General features: G+C 41.8%; 1 protein-coding gene across 2 annotated transcripts in view; it reads right to left on the bottom strand.

The window, feature by feature from the left end:
* Nucleotides 1-20944, bottom strand: part of COG5 (component of oligomeric golgi complex 5) — a 380460-nt gene that overhangs the window by 2546 nt on the left and 356970 nt on the right. For both annotated transcript variants that reach the window (XM_011948213.1, XM_011948214.1), the window contains 2 exons: nt 5786-5912; nt 5216-5295 (listed from right to left, as the gene is read on the bottom strand). In XM_011948213.1, the coding sequence (XP_011803603.1) occupies nt 5216-5295; nt 5786-5912 (207 nt within the window). The remainder of the gene's footprint in view (nt 1-5215; nt 5296-5785; nt 5913-20944) is intronic.

Genomic DNA, 20944 nt, shown 5'->3' with positions numbered 1-20944 from the left:
CCCTGAAGGCTGGCTGCATGCTCTGGTCAGTGCCTAGACTCAACCCAACTGAATACCAGCTTCATCATCAAGCTGCTCCCAGCCCTTTCTATGCTACTGCTGGGTTTTAGATAGCTTAATGTGGCCTAAAAAGACCCTCAAATCATTAGTTTCCATTTTTGTGTTACCAAGTAATGTGCAAAGCATGTTTGCCCCATTTGTATAGCCCAACCTGACTGCCCACCTAGGGAAAGATCAAGGGTGTCTGTTCATATATTACACTGAAATAAAGCTGTCTCTGCCTAACAAAGTAGGGTGTGCCAAAGGGCCTGTTTATCTTTGGCCATACTGAATGTTTCAGTTAAAGAGCCACATTCTCTTAGCCTTTTGCACATTATGTTCCTGTCCTTAGAATACCCTTCCTTGCTTGCTTTCTTGCGCAGCTCTTTATCTCTTAGGACTCAGCTTCAAATGCTCCCTTTTAAGAACAGCCTTTCTTAACTCCAGGCAGCAGTAAAGACTGCAACCCACCTTGGAGTCACACAGGTTTGTGAAACTATCTAACTTCTGTATCAACAGCCTTGACTTAGTAGGATCCGGCATTTTGGAATCCCTGAAGGCTGGCTCCATGCTCTGGTCAGGGCAGGAGTACTTTAAATCAGGTATGTGGAGGGCTGGGCAAGCCCTTACTGAAGAAGTGTAGCTGTTTTAAATAAGATGTAAGTTCATACCATTACTCAGCTCACATACCCAGTTTCAAGTCCTAGCTAATATCCAACTGGCATGCAAGATGGAATTTAGTGCTCTTAGAGAACAATGTTTTGTGAGATGCCTTAGTTCAACTCAGAGCTGACCCTTAATGGAGATACTTGTCTATGAAAAAAACTTGCTTCTTTTAGTAATATGCTTCTAGTTGGTATGCCATCCTGGAAAATTGTCTCCACTCCCTAAATGTAGTCCCTACAGAATCATATACAGTAAAGAAATCCCCAAGAGCTCATCCGTCTTTTTTTTTTTTTGAGACGGAGTCTCGCTCTGTCGCCCAGGCTGGAGTGCAGTGGCCAGATCTCAGCTCACTGCAAGCTCCGCCTCCCGGGTTCACGCCATTCTCCTGCCTCAACCTCCCAAGTAGCTGGGACTACAGGCGCCCGCCACCTCGCCCGGCTAGTTTTTTTGTATTTTTCAGTAGAGATGGGGTTTCACCGTGTTAGCCAGGATGGTCTCGATCTCCTGACCTCGTGATCCGCCCGTCTCGGCCTCCCAAAGTGCTGGGATTACAGGCGAGCTCATCCATCTTTAAGACAGTGAGATGTATGTATCAGTGTCTAAGAAGTGTTTATATTCACAGGAACTATAACCATTTCACAGTGAATGGATTAGATATATTTGATGTACAAAAACGTAGTTTCATTGGCATTTAAAAGGATAAGACATCACATAAGTTACACAGTATGTAGAAGAAAGATCAGAAATGAGTGGTTAGATTTTTGGGTAGTCGTCAAGAACACCATCAGAAGTATGGGGGAAAAAAGATGAAGCTGCCCTCCCACATGAAATTAGAGCAAGATTTTCGAGTACTTATTAAATTACTTCATTTCTTTAAGCAAAACATTAGCTTTCTTGGAAGTCAGGCCAGGCGTTATGTAACAGTCTTAACTCTGGTTTGTAACCAAAATAAGTAGATTATTGAGGTTATCCTTATTGGGAAAAAACAAAACACGATTAGTAGAGGAATGGTTTGTGGTAACATGGCAACACTGCTCAATGTGACAAAAACTAGCCAAGTGGAGGTTTTCATGGAAAACAACATTGATTTTTGTCAGGCATTTAAATATTCAGTGTGATTAGTAAGTACTGAAATGCGTAAATGACATAAAGATACACTACATGCCTCAATAAGCAGTTAAGCCCAGGCTTTTCCCTGGTTCTGTCCTCCCTCTTGGTCCTATCTCAGGCACTCCGTTCACAGAACTGATAGGTAGCTAAGTGACATAGGGGTACCCAGAGGAGAAACATTACCCTCCATCAATGGAGATCTTGGGAGTTCTGCAGAAATACAGAAGAGCTGAGAGAATGGATTCCAGACTGTGGACCCTGGACCACGGCAAGAAGGCAAGGGATCCAAGGATGCACATGGCACCAAGCATTCTCTGACGGTGTAGAGAAAAGTACCACTAGGCTAATAAGGTCTGTGAACATTTTTGCCATCGTAACAGTGTACTTCTACTCAAAGAGGGCCATAAGAGGAGTTGCTCTCCACGGCAGATATCCAGAGTAAATGGATTTGAGGCCAACCCCACCACTGTTACAGAGCTTGTGAAATCTTTGCATCAAAAACTCATTCTTTATCTTTATTGAAAACACAGTCAACAGTTACAGACCCACAGGCATGAGCCAGGCGGCTGCCTCTGCATCTGAGGGAGCACATGTGTCTGGAGCACCTGTCTGATACGGGCTGAACACATACAACTGCCCCCACTTAAACCACTTGGTCCCATGAGTAAGTCATTACTCTGATTTTCAAATGAACTTGACTAGTATTCATTTAAGCTCCAGAAAGCATCTGGTGTCAGAAGAAAACAAGAAGGCAGGATAGTTCACTATTTGCCATTTGCTCAGCAGCAGTAGTTACACTATCCTCAATTTGCCCTATTTTATGACAACCTAACACATTACGCTGGGAGGAACAGAATGAGTATACAACAAGGTTTGCCCCAGAAGCTAAAACAAATTTACTGACATTTAAAGAGCAATACTCACCCTCAGTTTGTCTACAGGGGAAAGAAATTTATCCAGTGGTGCTTCAGTATGCAAGAACAAAATTGTTTTGCAATAATACATAAGAAAGAACATTCTCTAGGACAAAAGTCCCCTCATTGCCAAGAGCCTGGGGTGCAGCAAGAGTATTTTTTTGAATCCCTGAAGGAGAGCTCAATTTTTTGCTAAGGGCATGAAGGTTCTGGAATCAGCCATGTGTGGAGGGATGGGTATGCCTTTTTAAAAAAGCATGACAGTATTTCTGAGCATGATTTTCAGTTGCTAAATATAGGCTTAGCAACAGCACTGCTGATGAAATCACTCAGGAGACATTTTTAAAGAGAAGCAAAAGAAAACAGATTTGTGATGTATCCGCAGCAGGACAACTGTTTTGGATGAACTCATTCCAACTTAAGACGACAAAAATGACCAACTTGTTAAGATGAGAAAAATGAACCATGTTCAATTAACTGAATCCTCTTTTTAAGACTACCAAGTGTGCTGCAGCTAAGTGAATCTTTGGGACTCAGGAAAAATAATCCACACAGACATTGCAAATCCCTGTGTTAGCCCCAGGCCCAAACTCCTCACCCAAATCCAAAGCCTTTCCCGAGGGCAGATTTTACCAGGAGCATTCACCGGGGGGCTGGTAACCTCTCCCATTTCTGTGTCAGATGTTCATAGCTGAGTAACAGATAAGCAAGGAAAAAGAGCAGGGTCCGAGCTAATCTTTATCCACACATATGCCCAGAGGGCCAGTGGCTCATGTAGGATGTGGGCACCAAGCTTGAGGGCTCAGGGTCACTTCTGGAAACAAAGCTGACAGGCTGATTTTCCAACTGACCTGTCGCAGCTTCCTCAGCAGTCTTCCATCCTAACTGAAATATGGCCTACGCCACTGGCTGCACCCTGGACCTTCTCGGGGAGCTGTAAAGAAATCCTGATACCAGGCCTACCCCAGAGATTTTGAGGTAGGCGCAGGTGAGAGGCCTGGGCACTGGGAATTTTGCAAGCTGAGGAAATGACTCTTGTGCACACATGCGGCTTAGAACCGCCTCCTCATGTCAGCCCCGCTCTGGCTTTAAGGAACCAACTCATCACCCGGCACTGAGGCCAACAGAGGGCCACTGGGTGTCCTGGGCCCAGACCGACAGAATTGGGATCCCCTGGGAGAGCTGAGAATGACTTCAAGGGCATTTAGAGGCACAAAAGGAGTGAGTTTGAGGAATAAGGATGACAGAGGAGCTGATGGCGTAAAGGTTTTCCAGCTTGGCCAGTTAGGTGATTGTGACCTCCCAACCAAGACAGGGAGTATAAGAGAATGAGAAGGTTTGAGAGAACAGAATTATTTTGACCATTTTGGGGTTGAGATTTCGGTGGGTGGTCACAGATGAGAGCAAGTTTACTGGGCCAAGGGCCCACCAATAGGCAGCCACAGGCCTGGGGGCTCTTAAGTATAGAAGGGGCACTAGAGGCACGGGTCTAGACAAGCTCGCCTGGGAACCAAGGCAGAGGGAGGATGAGAAGAACAAAATATGGGAAATGATAGCATTTAAGGAATGGCTGGAAGAAGATAATTCAGCAAATGATGCAGAAAAAAAAAATGGCCAGAGAAGTTAGAACAGAAACAGATGGCTGTGGTGTAACGCAAGCTCTGAGAGGACAGGGCCGTATCTCGGCTTACTTCGTATCCTCAGTTCCTGGCCCAGGGCCTACCATGCTGATAAAATGTGAGCTCAGCATCAATAAAAATGTGTTGAGTCCCAGCTTATGAGTTTACAGAAGGACATGGTGGTCAACTCTAGCTAAAGCTACAGAGTGGTAAGAATGGGAATGTTTGGTGGCGGAGAGGTTTCTGGTGACGGTGAGAGCAATCGCAGGGAAGAGTGTTGCTTAATAAGCCATGTATGACAGTTAAAGCACCCCACCCTGGGCACGGTTGGGGTACATGGGGGTGTGTGCACATGTGTGTGAGGGCACATGCATATGTATGTAAATGCACTCATGGGGCACTACTAGAGGGCCATGGTATCCAAGTGGCTGCCAGGTTGTTCTTGTTTCCTCCTCAGAACTGTTTCGCACTTGGGTATTTTTAAAAGTTCACTCACATCTGTGTTCCACCAATTCAGTAACTGCAGCACACGAAAATGAAGTAAAAGATGCGGGGCTAGGGCAAAACTTTTCCTAGCAGATGATGATTTTCAAAGGTAGAAATGCATGGTCCTTAGGGTTGCATGGGACACAGGATTGCACATCAGAGATATGAAGGTATGGAATGAAAGAAAGCAAAAGATGTTGTGGCCAACATTTCCAACTGCTGGCTGCTCCAGCACCTGTGCCTAGGCAGTGAGGTGGCCTGCCACCGGAAGGTGCAGTCACATGTGCACACCCCTAGGCCCTGCTCCTTCATCCTCTCCTGCATCCCCACTCTCCTTGGGCTTCCAGCCCAGATGGGTGCCCCTGGAGCACCTGGCTTTACCTGATGAGGAGGAGCCTGTCCTTTTCAGATGGATGGTCATCCAGCCACTGAGAGAAGCGTGCGTGGGACCACTCTGCCCTCTGCAGGGTTGAAACACAATTAGAGAGTACATACACATTCTTTAGTAAATGGCAGCAAGTGCTGGTTCAGAAAGCATTCTCAAGGATTCCCAAGGTGAAACTGCCTCGAAACCTGCCCAAGGGAAGTGGGAAGGGGCACAGGCCTTGGTGCACCTTTCTGACTGCCAAGGAGCCTTCTGGATTTGCCAGTTGATGGTGGGTCGGCAAAGAAAATGGGGCTGCCATCAAAAATTCTTTATGAACACAAATGCCTTGTGTCATTATTAAAGGTAAATTCTGGATGCATCAGGTAATTTTTTGCACTGCTGAGAAAGAAGATGCTGAGCAGTGGGAGTTTTCCTTTACTAATATCTATTCACTGTCAAAGACAGACATCAACAACTAACCAAAGCAGCAGAGGGCCAGGAATCATTCAGTGAGTAGGGGCTCAGGATTCACATAGGTAATGGGAAGAGTCACAAAATGGTTCTGGCTTGACTTTATTTATTACCTGGAAAGGAGATTTCAACTCAGCGGGTGCTCTCGTGAACAAAAACTGAATAATGATGCTGAATGGAATCACATCCCCCAGTGCAGGACTATTGGCTACATGTTCACTTGCCTGGAAGAGCAGAGGTCTAGAGGAGAAAAACATAAGTTATTTCACGCTGTTCAATATTGAAATAGGTGATCTGGTGGGACAATCATTCTCCCTGTAGAATAGCATTTTTCCTGGACTGGCCACTGAAGGAGCCTCCACTGCTCAACCACCCTATTCAGCACTGAGACACACGCACCTCTGCCTCCACAAGCCCACATGCTCACAGGCTCATCTATCCTTCAGCTCCTATTCGACCCCCAGCTCATTGGTTTGTGAGTCTGACATCCACTGGACTCAGCAAATGCTCCTTATAAAGTTCATCTAATTACTAGGCTAAAAGCAAATAAAGAACAAAACCAAAGCCTTCAAGTAGTTGTTATTAACAGATTCTTATCTTCGTCAATCCTTTTAGCTTTCATTTAAAATAGAATCCTTCTTTGAGCCATAATCAAATGTGGGTACACTCAAACATTTTCCACACAACTTTTCAAAAAGGCAAATATGTCTTTGTATATACAAAGTTATTACTTTGCTGAACATTCCATCAAAAATTTGTGCTGGCTCCCTTATACTATATTACATGTCTGGGTTTCACTGTCCACATTTTATAGAAGGAGCAGGCAGGCAAATCCATTCCGCTACCAATTACATACCACCTTGTGCAAAAGGCTGGCAAGAATTATTTGAACTGTTACTGGCTCTGAGCTCTTATGGATGAGAGCTGATTAGAAGCGGAGCTGTGGACACTGAATCCCAAGTGGTAAGATGGCAGCAACATCTCTTGACAGATCAGATAATGATTTTGAACCATGTAAAAGACCACTGTATTCTGGGGTCTTTCTTCACCCCAACTTAATTACTCTAATTATGAATGAAGGCCTGTACAAAATAGAGAAGCGAACTTCTTCCCTACACTAATGATAAGGTCTTATGTCAAGAGTCAGGAATGTTCTCAATAGAGAGCTGGTTCTCATTAGATACAGAATTATTATTAGTAAAGATGGCTTTAAATTAACTATTCTACAAGTAAAAATCTATCTCTATCAAATAACATTATGTTGTATTTTCTTTAGCTACTGGGGAAGGATTTCAGTCATGTATGTTGTCTATCACCAGAAAGCCATAAAGCTCCAAACCAGACATTCCATGAGAAGATGACTAAGGTCTTCTTACGGCCACACTGAAAATGTGATGTACCTGCCTTGAAAATCTGCAAGGCCCAAATAATTTCACAGTGTTCAGTGCTGCAGAGAAGAACAAAATATGGGAAATGATAGCATTTAAGGAATGGCTGGAAGAAGATAATTCAGCAAATGATGCAGAAAAAAAAATGGCCAGAGAAGTTAGAACAGAAACAGATGGCTGTGGTGTAACGCAAGCTCTGAGAGGACAGGGCCGTATCTCGGCTTACTTCGTATCCTCAGTTCCTGGCCCAGGGCCTACCATGCTGATAAAATGTGAGCTCAGCATCAATAAAAATGTGTTGAGTCCCAGCTTATGAGTTTACAGAAGGACATGGTGGTCAACTCTAGCTAAAGCTACAGAGTGGTAATGTAAGAATGGGAATGTTTAGTGGCGGAGAGGTTTGGTGGTGGAGAGGTCTCTGGTGGTCAAGGTCACCTTGACCGTATCACTCCTCCCACTCCTCCAAGTCAGCACAGAGTCACAGGGGGGATTCTCCTACCCCATGTTTTCTACAGAGGAAAAGAGAACTGAAAGTAGAGATCTAGCTTCCCTAGCATTCTGAGGTGCTTTAAAGGAAGCCTACTACTGTCTTGCCTCAAAAAGAATACCAGAGTAACTGCAGTGCAAGATCCCCTGGTGTTGGCCGGGCGCGGTGGCTCAAGCCTGTAATCCCAGCACTTTGGGAGGCCGAAACGGGTGGATCACCAGGTCAGGAGATCGAGACCATCCTGGCCTACACGGTGAAACCCCGTCTCTACTAAAAAATACAAAAAACTAGCCGGGCGAGATGGCGGGCGCCTGTAGTCCCAGCTGCTCGGGAGGCTGAGGCAGGAGAATGGCGTAAACCCGGGAGGCAGAGCTTGCAGTGAGCCGAGATTGCGCCACTGCACTCCAGCCTGGGCGACAGAGCGAGACTCCGTCTCAAAAAAAAAAAAAAAAAAGATCCCCTGGTGTCAAACAAATCAAGAAGGTGGAGTTTGCAGTGACCAGTGTGCAGATCTGGGTGGTAGCTCTGTGTTCCTGCCAGCAGTGGCACCTGATCAGAGAGATCAGTTAATGATCTACCCTACCTGCAAAGCTGAGTCGGCTACTCCCAGAAGCTGAACAAGAAGTTCAACTTGGCTTGAGTCCCTAGAAAACTAGCCTCTATGCGCAGCCTCAGAGCCCACCCCAAGGCCCTACCCAGGAAAAGAGATGCCCACCACAGTGCATTTTTTGCAGAGAACAGGGGCTAGACTTGCCCAAACCCTGAAGTCCAAACAGCAGCTCCAAACAGTTGCTCCACCAAGTGTCAGAGCCCATCCCATGGTCCAGCCTAGGCAAGGACTATGGAGCATAACCTCTGGACCTGTCTGTCTAGAACAGTGATCCATCTAAACCTAGAGCCCAGCCTGCAGACCTGCCCAACTGCATAACCCAAATAGCAATACTCCCCAACAGGGAAATACACTTTGTGACCCTGCCGGATACCAGAAGCAATCACAGTTCCCAGCCAGTAGCTCCACCTGATTGCAGAGGCCAGCCAGTAGTCTTGCTGGAAGGTGAAGTTCAGCCAGCAGCCCCATCCAAACTCAGAACAAAGGCAGAGACCCAGCCAACTAGAGAAACTGACAGCAAGCTCTGCCTCCCTGGGGTTGTTATCAGTTGGCTCATCCAGAATCACAGGCTAAAGTAAATAATGAAATTCAATCTATGCTGAAGAACACCTCTAAACGACGGAAGAGGTGGCTGTCTCCTCAAATGCACAGACATCAATTCAAGGACATGAGGATTATGAAGAATTAGGGGAATAATGATGCCACCAAAAGAAATTAATAAAGCTCTAATAATGGACCCTAAAGAAATGGACATCTATGGAATGACTGACAAAAAATACACAACAATCCTCTTAAGGAAGTTCAGCAAACTACAAGAATATATAAATAAAAAGTTAAATGAGATCTGGAACACAATATATGAACAAAATAAGAAACTATAACAAAAACCAAACAGAAATTCTGGAGATGGAGACAACAACAACTGAACTGAAAAATTAAATAGCAAGTTTTAACCGTAGACTTGTACAAAAAAATTCAACCCAAAGAGAAGTTCACCAAGACACATAATAAACTGGCAAAAATCAAAGACAAAAAAATTGAGAAAGCAAGAAATAAGAAACTTATCACATACAAGGAACTTGTAATATGGCTACTAGACGATTCTCAGCAAAAATCCTGTAGGGAATGAGATGATATATTTAAAGTGCTGCCAACCAAAAAAGCTATCCTTCAGAAATGAGAAATAAAAACTCTCCCAAGCAAATGCTAATAAGGTTCACTAGCAGTAGGCCTGCCTATTGAAATTCCTAAATGGAGTTCTCTAAGCTGATATAAAAGGTTGCTAATTAATAAAATATATGAAAACACAAAAATCAATGCTATAAATAATATAGAGTCATACTCAGGAAAACCTAGAACTGTAATAGTGGTCTGTAAAATAATTTTATCTCTAATATGATCTTAAAACTATTAAAATTATAGCTCAAGGCCAGATGCAGTAGCTTATTATGCCTGTAATCCCAGTACTTTGGGAGGCTGAGGTGGGCAGATCACTTGGGGCCAGAAGTTCCAGACCAGCCTGGCCAACATGGCAAAACCCTGTCTTTACCAAAAATACAAAAATTAGCCAGGCATGGTGGTATACACCTGTGGTCCCAGCTACTCAGGAGGCTGAATCACGAGAACCGCTTGAACTGGGAGGTGGTTGCAGTGAGCCAAGATGGCGCCACTGCACCCCAGCCTGGGTGACGGAACGAGACTCTGTCTCAAAAAAAAAAAAGCAAAAAAAAAAAAATTATAGCCCAAATTAGGGATACAAGCAAAATGATGTGTATTTTGAAAACAAAATATTAAAATGTGTATGGAAGGGGAACAAAACTGTAGAGTTACTGTATGTTATCAAAATTCAGTGTTACCAGCTTGAAATATCCTGTTACTAGTATATGGTTTTTGGAAGCCTCATGGTAAGTACAAAACAACAATCTAGAGTAGAGGCACAAAACATACATAGAAAGAATTCAAAGCATACCACTACAGAAAACAATCAGACCACAAAGGAGGACAGCAAGAGAGGAACAAGGAAACAAAGCATCGACACAACAATCAGAGAACAAACTACAAACTAGTATTATTGAGTCCTTACCTATCGATAATTATTTCTATTTTAAGAGCAATAAAATCTCTAGTAAAAGACAAAATGGCTGAATGTATTAAAAATAAGACCCAGCTATGTGCTGCCTACAAGAGATTCAACTCCATTTTTTTTTTTTTTTTGAGATGGAGTCTTGCTCTGTCACCCAGGCTGGAGTGCAGTGGCGCGATCTCGGCTCACTGCAAGCTCTGCCTCCTGAGTTCACGCCATTCTCCTGCCCCAGCCTCCCGAGTAGTTGGGACTACAGGTGCCTGCCACCATGCCCAGCTAATTTTTTGCATTTTTAGTACAGACAGGGTTTCACCATGTTAGCCAGGATGGTCTCGATCTCCTGACCTCGTGATCCACCTGCCTCGGCCTCCCAAAGTGCTGGGATTACAGGCATGAGCCACTGTGCCCAGCCTGAGACTCAACTCACTTCTAAGGACACAAAGAATAAAAATGAAAGTGTGAAGAAAGACATTCCATGCAAATGGAAACTGAGAGAGGCAGGGCTAGCTATACCTATCAGACAAAATAGACTTAAGCTCAAAATAATAAAAAAAGGCAAAGAAAGTCATCATGATAAAGGTGTCAATTCATCAAGAGGATATAACAACTGTAAATATATCTGTACCCAACATCAGAACACCTAAATAAGTAAAGCAAATATTAAAGAATTTAAAGAGAGAAATAACTTACAATGCAGTAATAGTAGGGGACTTCAATATCTCACTTTCAACAATGGCAGATCATCCAAATAGACAGTTAATAAGGAAACACTAAACTTGAACTACATTTTAGACCAAATGGACCCAACAGACATATACAGCATATTCTATCCAATAGCAAGGGAATACACGTCTTCTCAAGTGCACACATATCCTGCTTCAGGATATGTCATATGTTAGGTCGCAAACCCAAGGCTGAACAAATTTAGAAGAAATGAAATCATATCAAGTATCTTTTCTAATCATAATGGTATGAAACTAGACATCAATAATAGGAGAAACCTTGGAAATGCCACAAATACGTGGAAATTAAACAACATGCCCCTCAACAACCAATGGGTCAAAAGAGAAAACCAAAGATAAATCAAAAAACATCTTGGAACAAATGAAAATGGAAATGTAATATACCGAAACGTATGGGATATAGCAAAAGCAGTTCTAAGAAGGAAATCTATAGCAACAAATACTTAAATAAAAATAAACATCTCAAATAAACAACCTAATAGTACACCTCAAGAAACTACAAGAGAGGAACAAATTTAAGACCAAAGTTAGCAGAAGAAAAACAATTCAAAGATCAGAGCAGAAATAAATATAGACTAGAAAACCGGGGGAAAAAAAAATCAATAAAGAGTTTTTTGAAAAGTTAAACAAAATTGACAAACCCTTAACTAGACTAAAAAAGAAAAAGAGAAGACTTAAAATTGGAAATGAAAGAGAAGATATTACAACTGGTACCACTGAAATACAAAGGATAATGAGCGATTTCTATGAAAAATTATATGGCCACAAATACAGTAACCTAGAAAAAAATGGATAAAATTCCAAGACACATATAATCTACTAACACTGAATCAAGAAGAAATAGAAAATAGAAATAGAAGAAACAGAAAATCTGAGCAGACTAATAATGAGTAAAGAGATTTGATCCATGATAAAAAGTCTCTAATCAAAGAAAAGCCCAGGACCTGATGGCTCCACAGGTGAATTCTATAAAAGGTTTAAAGAAGAGCTAATACCAATCCTTCTCAAACTCTTCCAAAGAAATCAAAAGGGAAGGAATACTTCCAAGCTAGTTTTAGGAGGCCCTGATACTAAAGCCACAAAATCACATAAAAGAAGAAAGTTACAGGACAATATCCTTGATGAACATAGATATGAAGATACAAAATCCTCAACAAACTACTAACAAACCCAATTCTATAGGACATTAAAAGGATTATTCACAATGATCAAATGAGATTTCTCCCTGGGAGAAATGCAAGGATGGATCAACATTGATACATCAATAAATGTGATGCATCATATCAGCAGAACAAAACACAAAAACCATATGATCATTTTACTAGATGCAGAAAAAGCATTTGACAAAATTCAACACCCTTTTATAGTAAAAACTCTCAACAAAATAACGGTCACATACAATAAGCCTACAGCTAACATTATACTTAATGGTGAAAAGTTGAAAGCTTTTCCTCTAAGATCAGGAACGAGACAAAGATGTCCACTGTCAGCAAGCACTTTTATTCATTATCCTACTGGAGGCCTTTGTCAGAGCAATTAGGCAAGAGAAAGAAATAAAAGGCATTCAAATAGAAAAGAAAGACATGAAGTATTACATGTTTGCATATGACATTATCTTATATGTCCAAAACCAGAAAGATACCACCAAAAGAACTAATAAAAGAATAAGGTCCCAGGATACAAAATTAAGACAAATCTAATCAATAACAATGAATGATCTGAAAAAGAAATCAAGAAAATACCCACATATGATAGCTACAAGAAAATAAAATACTTAGGAATAAATGTACTTAGAAATAAATTTAACCAAGGAAGTGAAAGATTTGTACTGTAATGTTTTACAATGTTTTAAAAACTGTAAAACATTGATGAAATAAATTGACAAAGACATAAATAAATGGAAAGCTATTCTGTGTTCATGGAAAGAATTAATATTGTTAAATGTCCATACCATCCAAACCAATTTGCAGATTCAATGCAATCCCTATGAAAATTCCAACGTCATTTTTCCCAGAAATAGAAAAAATAATCCAAAAATTCATATAGAACCATAAAAATCCCTGATTAGTGAAGACAATCATAAGGAAAAATAACAAAGCTGGAGGTATCACTACCTAATATTAAACTATATTACAGAGCTGTATAGTAATTAGAACAGCATGGTACTGGCATATAAATAGAAACTCTAAGGAATAGAACAGAACATACAGCCCATAAATGAACTCACACATTTACAGTCAATTGATTTTCAACAAAGGTGCCAAGAAAAGACAATGGGAAAAGGACAGCCTCTCCAATAAAGGGTGTTGGGACAACTAGATGTCTACCTAAAGAAGAATAATTTGGACCCTTATGTCATACCATATAAAAAATTAATCGATTTTCAACAAAGGTGCCAAGAAAACACAATGGGAAAAAGGACAGCCTCTCCAATAAAGGGTGTTGAGACAACTGGATATCCACCTAAAGAAGATTAATTTGGAGTCTTATGTCATACCATATAAAAAATCAAAACAGATAAAAGTCAAGGTGTGGTCTTGAAAGGACTTGAAACTAAAAAACTAGAAGAAAGAAAACACAGGGGGAAACCTCCATGACACTGGTCTGGAAGGTAACTTTTTGGATTTGACCCCAAAAACTGAGACAATAAAATAAAAAATAGACAAATGGGATTAAAGTAAAAAGCTTCTGCAGAGCAAAATAAATAATAAGAGTAAAAAGACAACTGAGAGATTAGAAGAAAGCCATACATCTGATGAGAAGTTAACATTCAAAATCTATAAGGAACACAAAAGTGGCAAGAAAACCACCCAATTTAAAAATGTGCAAAAAACCTGAATAGATGTTTCTCAAAAAAGTCATATAAATGACCAATAGATATATGAAAAAATGCTCAACATCACTAATCATAAGGAAAACGCAAGTTAAAACCACAATGAGATGTCGCCTCATGCCTGTCAGAATGGCTATTATTTAAAAAAATGAAAGACTGTGAAGAGTGTGAGGGAAAGGGAACCCTTGTACACTGTTGGTGGGAATGTAAATTAATACAACCGTTTTGGAAAACTGTATGGCAGTTCCTCAAAAAACTAAAAATAGAATTACAATATGACTCAGCAATCCCACTTGAGTACATATTCTAAAGACTTGAAATTGGCATGTTGAACAAGATAGCACACTTCCATGCTCACTGCAGCATTATTTACGATAGCAAAGTTATGGATCAATCTACGTGTCTGTCAATGGATGAGTGGATAAAGAAAATATGGCATATATACAAAACAGAATACTATTCAGTCTTCAAAAAGAAGGAAATCCTGTCATTTGACAACATGGACGAGCCTGGAGGACATTATGTTAAGTTAAACAAACCAGACACAGAAAGACAAATACCACATGGTCTCACTTATTTGTGGGATCTTAAACAACAGAACTCATAGAGGCAGAGAGCAGAATGGTAGTTACCAGAGGCTAAGAGGGGAGGAAATGGGGAGGTTTTAGTCAAAGGGTACAAAGTTACAGTTAGACAGGAGGAAGATGGTTTTTGAAATCTATTGCACAACATGATGACTCTAGTCAGTAAGAATGCATAATACATTTCAAAATTGCTAACAGAATAAATTTCAAATGTTCTTACCACTAAAAATGCTAAGTGTTTGAGGTGATGTTTTAGTTTGAATTAATCATCCCACACTGTACACATATAATATCACTTTGTACCCCATAAGTGTATACAATAAAGTTAATTCATTTATTCCTCCAAAAATCCTATGAGTTAGGTACTATTACATCCCCATTTTACAGATGGGTAAACACAGGCATAAAGAAATCCAGTAAAAGCTAGAAGTGGCAAAGCAAGGATTCAAACCCAGACAGCTTGGCTCTTAATTCTGCAATGCAGCATCTTTTAGAATACCAACTATAGCAAGTACTCATCCTGTTTCTAGAACAGCTATACTGATTCACAGCCAGAAACAAAGACCCCTAGAGAAAGTACAATTTTGAACTGTTAACAACTTGTATAGAAAAACCTGAGAAAACTAATGTGCACAGGATCATAATTTGAAGGTCACATAATTATCACCTCTCTGGGTACTCCAAATTCTATCTTTGGGTCAAAATGGACCTCTAGTCACTTACCTACTTGAAGCATATAATCACAGTCTCTTTCGGAATTATTTTCACCAGGTGTGACCTTAAGCTCCTTTGGGGTAATGGGTGGTGTTGTCTTAAAGGCCTCTGGAAGCTGACTCTGGGTTGGAATGGTGACGAGGCTATGCCTCAGCTCTGTTCTCCATAGACTGGTCACTATTTGTCCCCAACAGAAAAAGCTGAAACATCTTGCAGCCCTATAGTCCCTGGTTGCTGAGCAGCTGACATTCCCACACAGCTCCCTGAACTCCAAATCCAGCCCATGACTCTAACCTGCTCACTGTGACGAGGCTGCTCTCCTGTTTAAGCTACTGCAGGGAAAAAGTGAAATGAAAAGTCCCTCCCCTGGGTCACAAGTTCATATTATAGGTCTGGTATGCCCAGGCCCCGAAAAGGGACTTTGAGGGATGCGAAGGATAGTGGGACTCATGCCTTCACTTCTGTCCTGCCATCCCTGGTTGTCGTGTTCAGGAGTACATTGGTCCTGTGAGTTTTCCTTTTCTCCATTAGAGCCCATTCTTTGCTCATGCCAAGTGATAGAGCAGGATTCATCTTGAACCCCAGTTTACAATGTGAGAAGACCCGGGGGTGGGGGTAGGGTTCAGTCCTATATGACAGTCCTTGATTGTTAATGAAGAGCAGCCATATGGAATCCTATACTACCTCTACAACAGGAAGGTGATCAAGAATTTTGGTCCTCCCATCTCTCAGTACTTCCTATATGAAGCTCTCTCTATAAAAGTCCTTATAAGTACTTTAGAATTAAGTGCTAAGAAATGCTTAACTTTCTTGGCCAGGTGTGGTGGCTCACACCTGTAATCCCAGCACTTTGGGAGGCCAAGGCAGGCAGATCCTGAGGTCAGGAGATTGAGACCATCCTGGCTAACACAGTGAAACCCTGTCTTTACTAAAAATACAAAAAATTAGCTGGGTGTGGTGGTGGGTGCCTGTAGTCCCAGCTACTCGGGAGGCTCAGGCAGAAGAATGGCATGAACCATGAACCTGGGAGATGGAGCTTGCAGTGAGCCGAGATCGTGCCACTGCACTCCAGCCTGGGTGACAGAGTGAGACTCCATCTCAAAAAAAAAAAAGAAAAAAAAAAAAAAGAAATGCTTAACTTTCTCATAGGAATTGATATATTTTCTGCCTTCTGATAATGAGGATCAGATAGCTGATTCTGTTTCTCTCTTATCTTTGGCTTCATGAAGTTTAAAGCCAAGTTTGAAACTTATCTATAGCAATTTAAGTTAGTTTTGTGGTTTGAATATTTATGTTTTTTTCCTCCAATATATTTTTGATGCAAACTGTAAATGATACAAGGAAGGAAAGAAGGAGAGGAGGGGAAGGACAAGGAGGGAAACAGACAAGGAGAGGGAAACAATCTGAAGAGTACATGCGCATAACAGCATGTCTAGCAGCCAGGCCTGGTAAGAACCAGCTTATTTTAAAATGGAATCTTCTGGGTAATCACCTGTCCCTCCCCCTACTTTTTTTTTTTTTTTTTTTAGATAGGGTCTCACTCTGTCCCCCAGGCTGGAGTACAATGGCAGGATCTCAGCTCACTGCAACCTCTGCCTCCTGGGTTCAAGTGATTCTTCTGCCTCAGCCTCCTGAGTAGCTGGGATTACAGGGGCGCGCACCACTATGCCCAGCTAATTTTTGTATTTTTAGTAGAGACAGGATTTCACTATGCTGGCCAGGCTGGTCTCAAACTCCTGACCTCGTGATCTGCCCGCCTTGGCCTCCCAAAGTGCTGGGATTACAGGCGTGAGCCACCACGCCCAGCCTCAACTGTCCCTTTCAACAGGACTGTCAAAAAGTCCATGAAAAGCAAAACTAGATTTGATTCTGTATTGTGCATCAGTGTCATAATTACCTGTAAACATCAAACACAGACATTTTGTTTTGGGTGGTTGTTTTAAGAGGCCGAAAGAACACACCTTGAGCACTCCCTTCTCCCTGACTCCAGGTGGAATTTTAAACACTAGCAAGTTAAAAAATAAATAACCATCTAAAGTGCTTTATGAAACAAAAAGAAATAAGGTGTTATAAAATGCAGATACACCAAATGCCACAATATCATTCTTAGAGGATAATATTCTAAATATAGCAGCACTTTCAAGGTAAACTTTACAAGCAGAAGGTAGTGTTAATTTGTCAACTATTAGGTCTCAAAAAAAAATGCATTTCTACTCAGCAAGATTCACATTTAAACAACTCATAGCTGTGCAGTTGACAGTCTTCTGACAGCTTGTTAAGGCCAATCATGAAGTAAAGTAAGATAAAAATCCTGTTGCTTCTGTGTCCACATCCAACATCAGTGGTATCCTGAGACAGATATAGGTATCATTCTCTTCCGTGCCACTTGCCACCACCCTATCTTGACCTCCTCTTGCAGAAGGACCTGGGAAGGCAGCAAGACCACTAAGTATGTGTACTGAGGTCTGGAACCAGCACAGAAATGAAAGTGGGAAAAGGAACATGATTCCCTTCGAGGGGCAGGGCACAGGTGGCCATGCTCCCTACACCAGACACAATGAGGGCCTTTGAGAGAGAAGAGAAAGTGTTGGAGGCCTGCAGAAGGTGAGCATTTCTATGGAGAGTCTTTAGGGAGGCCTAGTTTGTGACATGAGGGGCCATGTGGGTCCCAGGAGAGAATGAAGCAGGAGGCTGATTTGGGTTCAAAGTAGAGAGGTTAGAAAGGTCCCTAACAGTTAAGTCTATACCAGCATATCAGGTAGGAAAGGAGGCAGGGATTTGGGCAGACATTCTCCAAGAATAAAAGCGTACATTTGGCTAAGTGTTCCATGTGTACTGTCTGGGAGCGTGAATGCAGCAGAAGATAGTAAGATGAGGCATTTCAGCAGCAGGAGGTGGCCACTAAAGTGGGGAGTTTAGATTCTCTTTAAAATTTTCTGATTTTCCTGGATGATACACATAAGCATTCAAATCCTGTTCCAGGACCATTCAGATTGAAAACAAACAGAAACTTCTGGAATAAAATGTGGGGTATGGTGGTTACAAGCACAGGCTTTGGAATCAGGCAACCTGGGTCTAAAATGTGGCTCCCAGATTCTCCCACTTTGCTGCTGTGGGTTTCAGTTGCCTCATGGGGATCATACCTAACTTTTAAGTGCTGTGAAGGCCAAATGAGAAAGTATCAGTAAAACACTCAGCACAGGCTTGGTATAAAATAAATAACCAAATAATAGTTGTCAGAAATAATAAAAATGATGATAAACTAAATAGTCAACTCTTCATGTTTACCTGGGTGCTCCTAGCACTGCCAAAGTTGTAGCAAAGAGCAACAAAACAACTAAGTACAAGATGGTGGTTGCCTTCTGGCTGTAACCCGAAATCTGAAACTTAGAATTAAGAATCCAGAAACTTCAGAGAGACAGTTATTTCAAGGGATGGGTTAGGGCCCCAGATTCACAAGCGTAAATAAAAGACAGAATGCATCTGGAGGGTCTAGTGTTAAAGGTGCTAAAACCGTGAGCTGCAGAGATGGCCTTCTTTCAGTTCTATAAACATTCAGGCACAGAGGTTTGGAATTTCAATCAACAGAGGACCATCAATACAATCTGTAGACCCAGAAAACCCTCATCACTCCTACAATTAAAAACAATGGACAGGAACACTACATTCTAGTTATTGACAGTTTTCTTCTTCCACTGCTCCTCATACTAAAAGATCCATCAGAAAACAGCCCCTATCTCCTGAGAGCTTTCATTGCCCTTTCATTAAGCCTAGATGGAAATGAGTTTCCAGCAGAGCAGACTGTGGACATCATCAGGGACAAGCTGTCCCTTCAGGAGCAAAGGTGGTGAGGCCTGCCTGAAGGCAGGGTCTGTGCCCCTGAGCTGGTGAAAAGCATTTGGTCCCTTTTCTGCCCTTCGCCTCACAAAGATCTATACTGACAATGTCAAGGGTCACAGCTTTGTGGCCTCTGGCCAGGAGAAGCTGACATAACAACCTCACAAACACTACTTAGGGAATAATGCCATGCTGCAGAGAGGCGGACAAAGATGGGCTCTCTATGGCTCTGACATGTGTGTCTTGTGTAGAAATACAAATCACCCAGGGGCAAATCACTAATGTCAAGAACTTTCAGAGGCAGCATTCTCTACTCAGTATGAAAAGATTCCAGCTGCCTGAGAAACTATAATGTAAACAGTAAAATGTAAATACATGCAAGAAGCTTGCCGGCTTACATAAATAGTCCACTAATATCACCATCAAGAAGGAAGTGCCCTGTGGCAGATGGCTGCATGATGGGGGAAGGGAGCACCTACTAAGGCCTGTGTGTGTATGTGTGAGGGCGTGTGCATGTGTGTACACGCTGGGTGGGGTCTGCACTGGAAACTCTCTGTCTGGCACTGTCATCCTCCATTATGAAGGGGCCCCTGAACTGAGCCTGTTGCCCTCCCCTGCAGCCACTGCCCCTAATTCAAACTGAGGCCCTCTGTGGCTATTGCAACCTACTGGTTTTTGGCTGTTTGGCTGCCAGTTTTTCTTGTTAACTCATACCTGCTCTTTATTGTGTAATGTTTTAGTACATTTTCTTTTATTACTTTTTAGCTCCATAGTTATTTTTAAGTAGGAAAAACAATGCAAGAGAGATTTAAAAATAGTATTTGACTTTTCTGACTACAAAAATAAAATAAGGCAGAAAATTTAAAAAAATATAAAAACCCTAAAAGAAAAACCCCAAAGTGACAATCTTACTCAAAGATATTTTCATGTTTTTCCTTTTTGTCTTTTATTCTCCACTCAAATACTTTTATTCCTTTATTTTATATTTTGGGACAGGGTCTAACTTCGTCACCCAGGCTGGAGTGTAATGACCAATCACAGCTCACTGTAGCCTTGATCTCCCTGAGCTCAGATCCTCCCACCTTAGCCTACCGTGTAGCTGGGACCACAGGTGTGCACCACCACACCTGGCTAATTTTTCTATCTTTTGTAAAGACAGAGTTTCCCCACGTTGCTGAGGCTAGTAAATGTTATTATTTTAAAAATAGTAGAGGTCGGCCAGGTGCGGTGGCTCACGCCTGTAATCCCAGCACATTGGGAGGCCGAGGCAGGCAGACCACCTGAGGTCAGGAGTTCGAGACCAGCCTGGTCAACATGGTGAAACCCCATCTCTACTAAAAATACAGAAATTAGCTGGGCGTGGTGGTGGGTGCCTGTAATCCCAGCTACTCGGGAGGCTGAGGCAGGAGAATCGCTTGAATCCAGGAAGTGGAGGTTGTAGTGAGCCAAGATCACGCCATTGTACTCCAACCTGGGGGACAAGAGGGAGATACTGTCTCAAAAAAAATAAAAATAAAAAAAGTAGAGATCATACTATATACTGCTTAGTCGCCTGTTTTATTTAGTGATGCACTAGGGAGTAGTTTTCATTTTACCAGATATTAACTAATAACATTACTGTTAATATCTGCATATATTTGATCCTATGAACTCAGCATATTTTATTCAGGCAATCTCCTACTGACTACCATTCAAACAGTTTTGGTTTGATTCAGAGTCTTTGGTGAGGAGACCCATGAACAAGTGCCAAGGTCTAATATGTGCGTGGTCACTGGATGATGCCTATTCTTTGTCACAGTCCATAGCACAGATGGAAGAAGTGCACATATTAATAAGAGTAAGCTCTTCATTGCAACTGCTCAGGACTCATTTTGAAGAAGAGACAGATCTCCAACAACATTTTGTAGGTAGACAAAACAGAAGGCCTATAATTAGGTTATTAGAATAAAGATGGCTTTGTACTGATTTACTCCTCTCTAGGAAGGAATTTGGT

This window comes from Colobus angolensis, unplaced genomic scaffold (assembly GCF_000951035.1).
Source record: "Colobus angolensis palliatus isolate OR3802 unplaced genomic scaffold, Cang.pa_1.0 Scaffold275, whole genome shotgun sequence".
In the NCBI taxonomy this organism is placed as follows: Eukaryota; Metazoa; Chordata; class Mammalia; order Primates; family Cercopithecidae; genus Colobus; species Colobus angolensis.
This window is presented reverse-complemented; position numbering and strand designations above follow the sequence as displayed.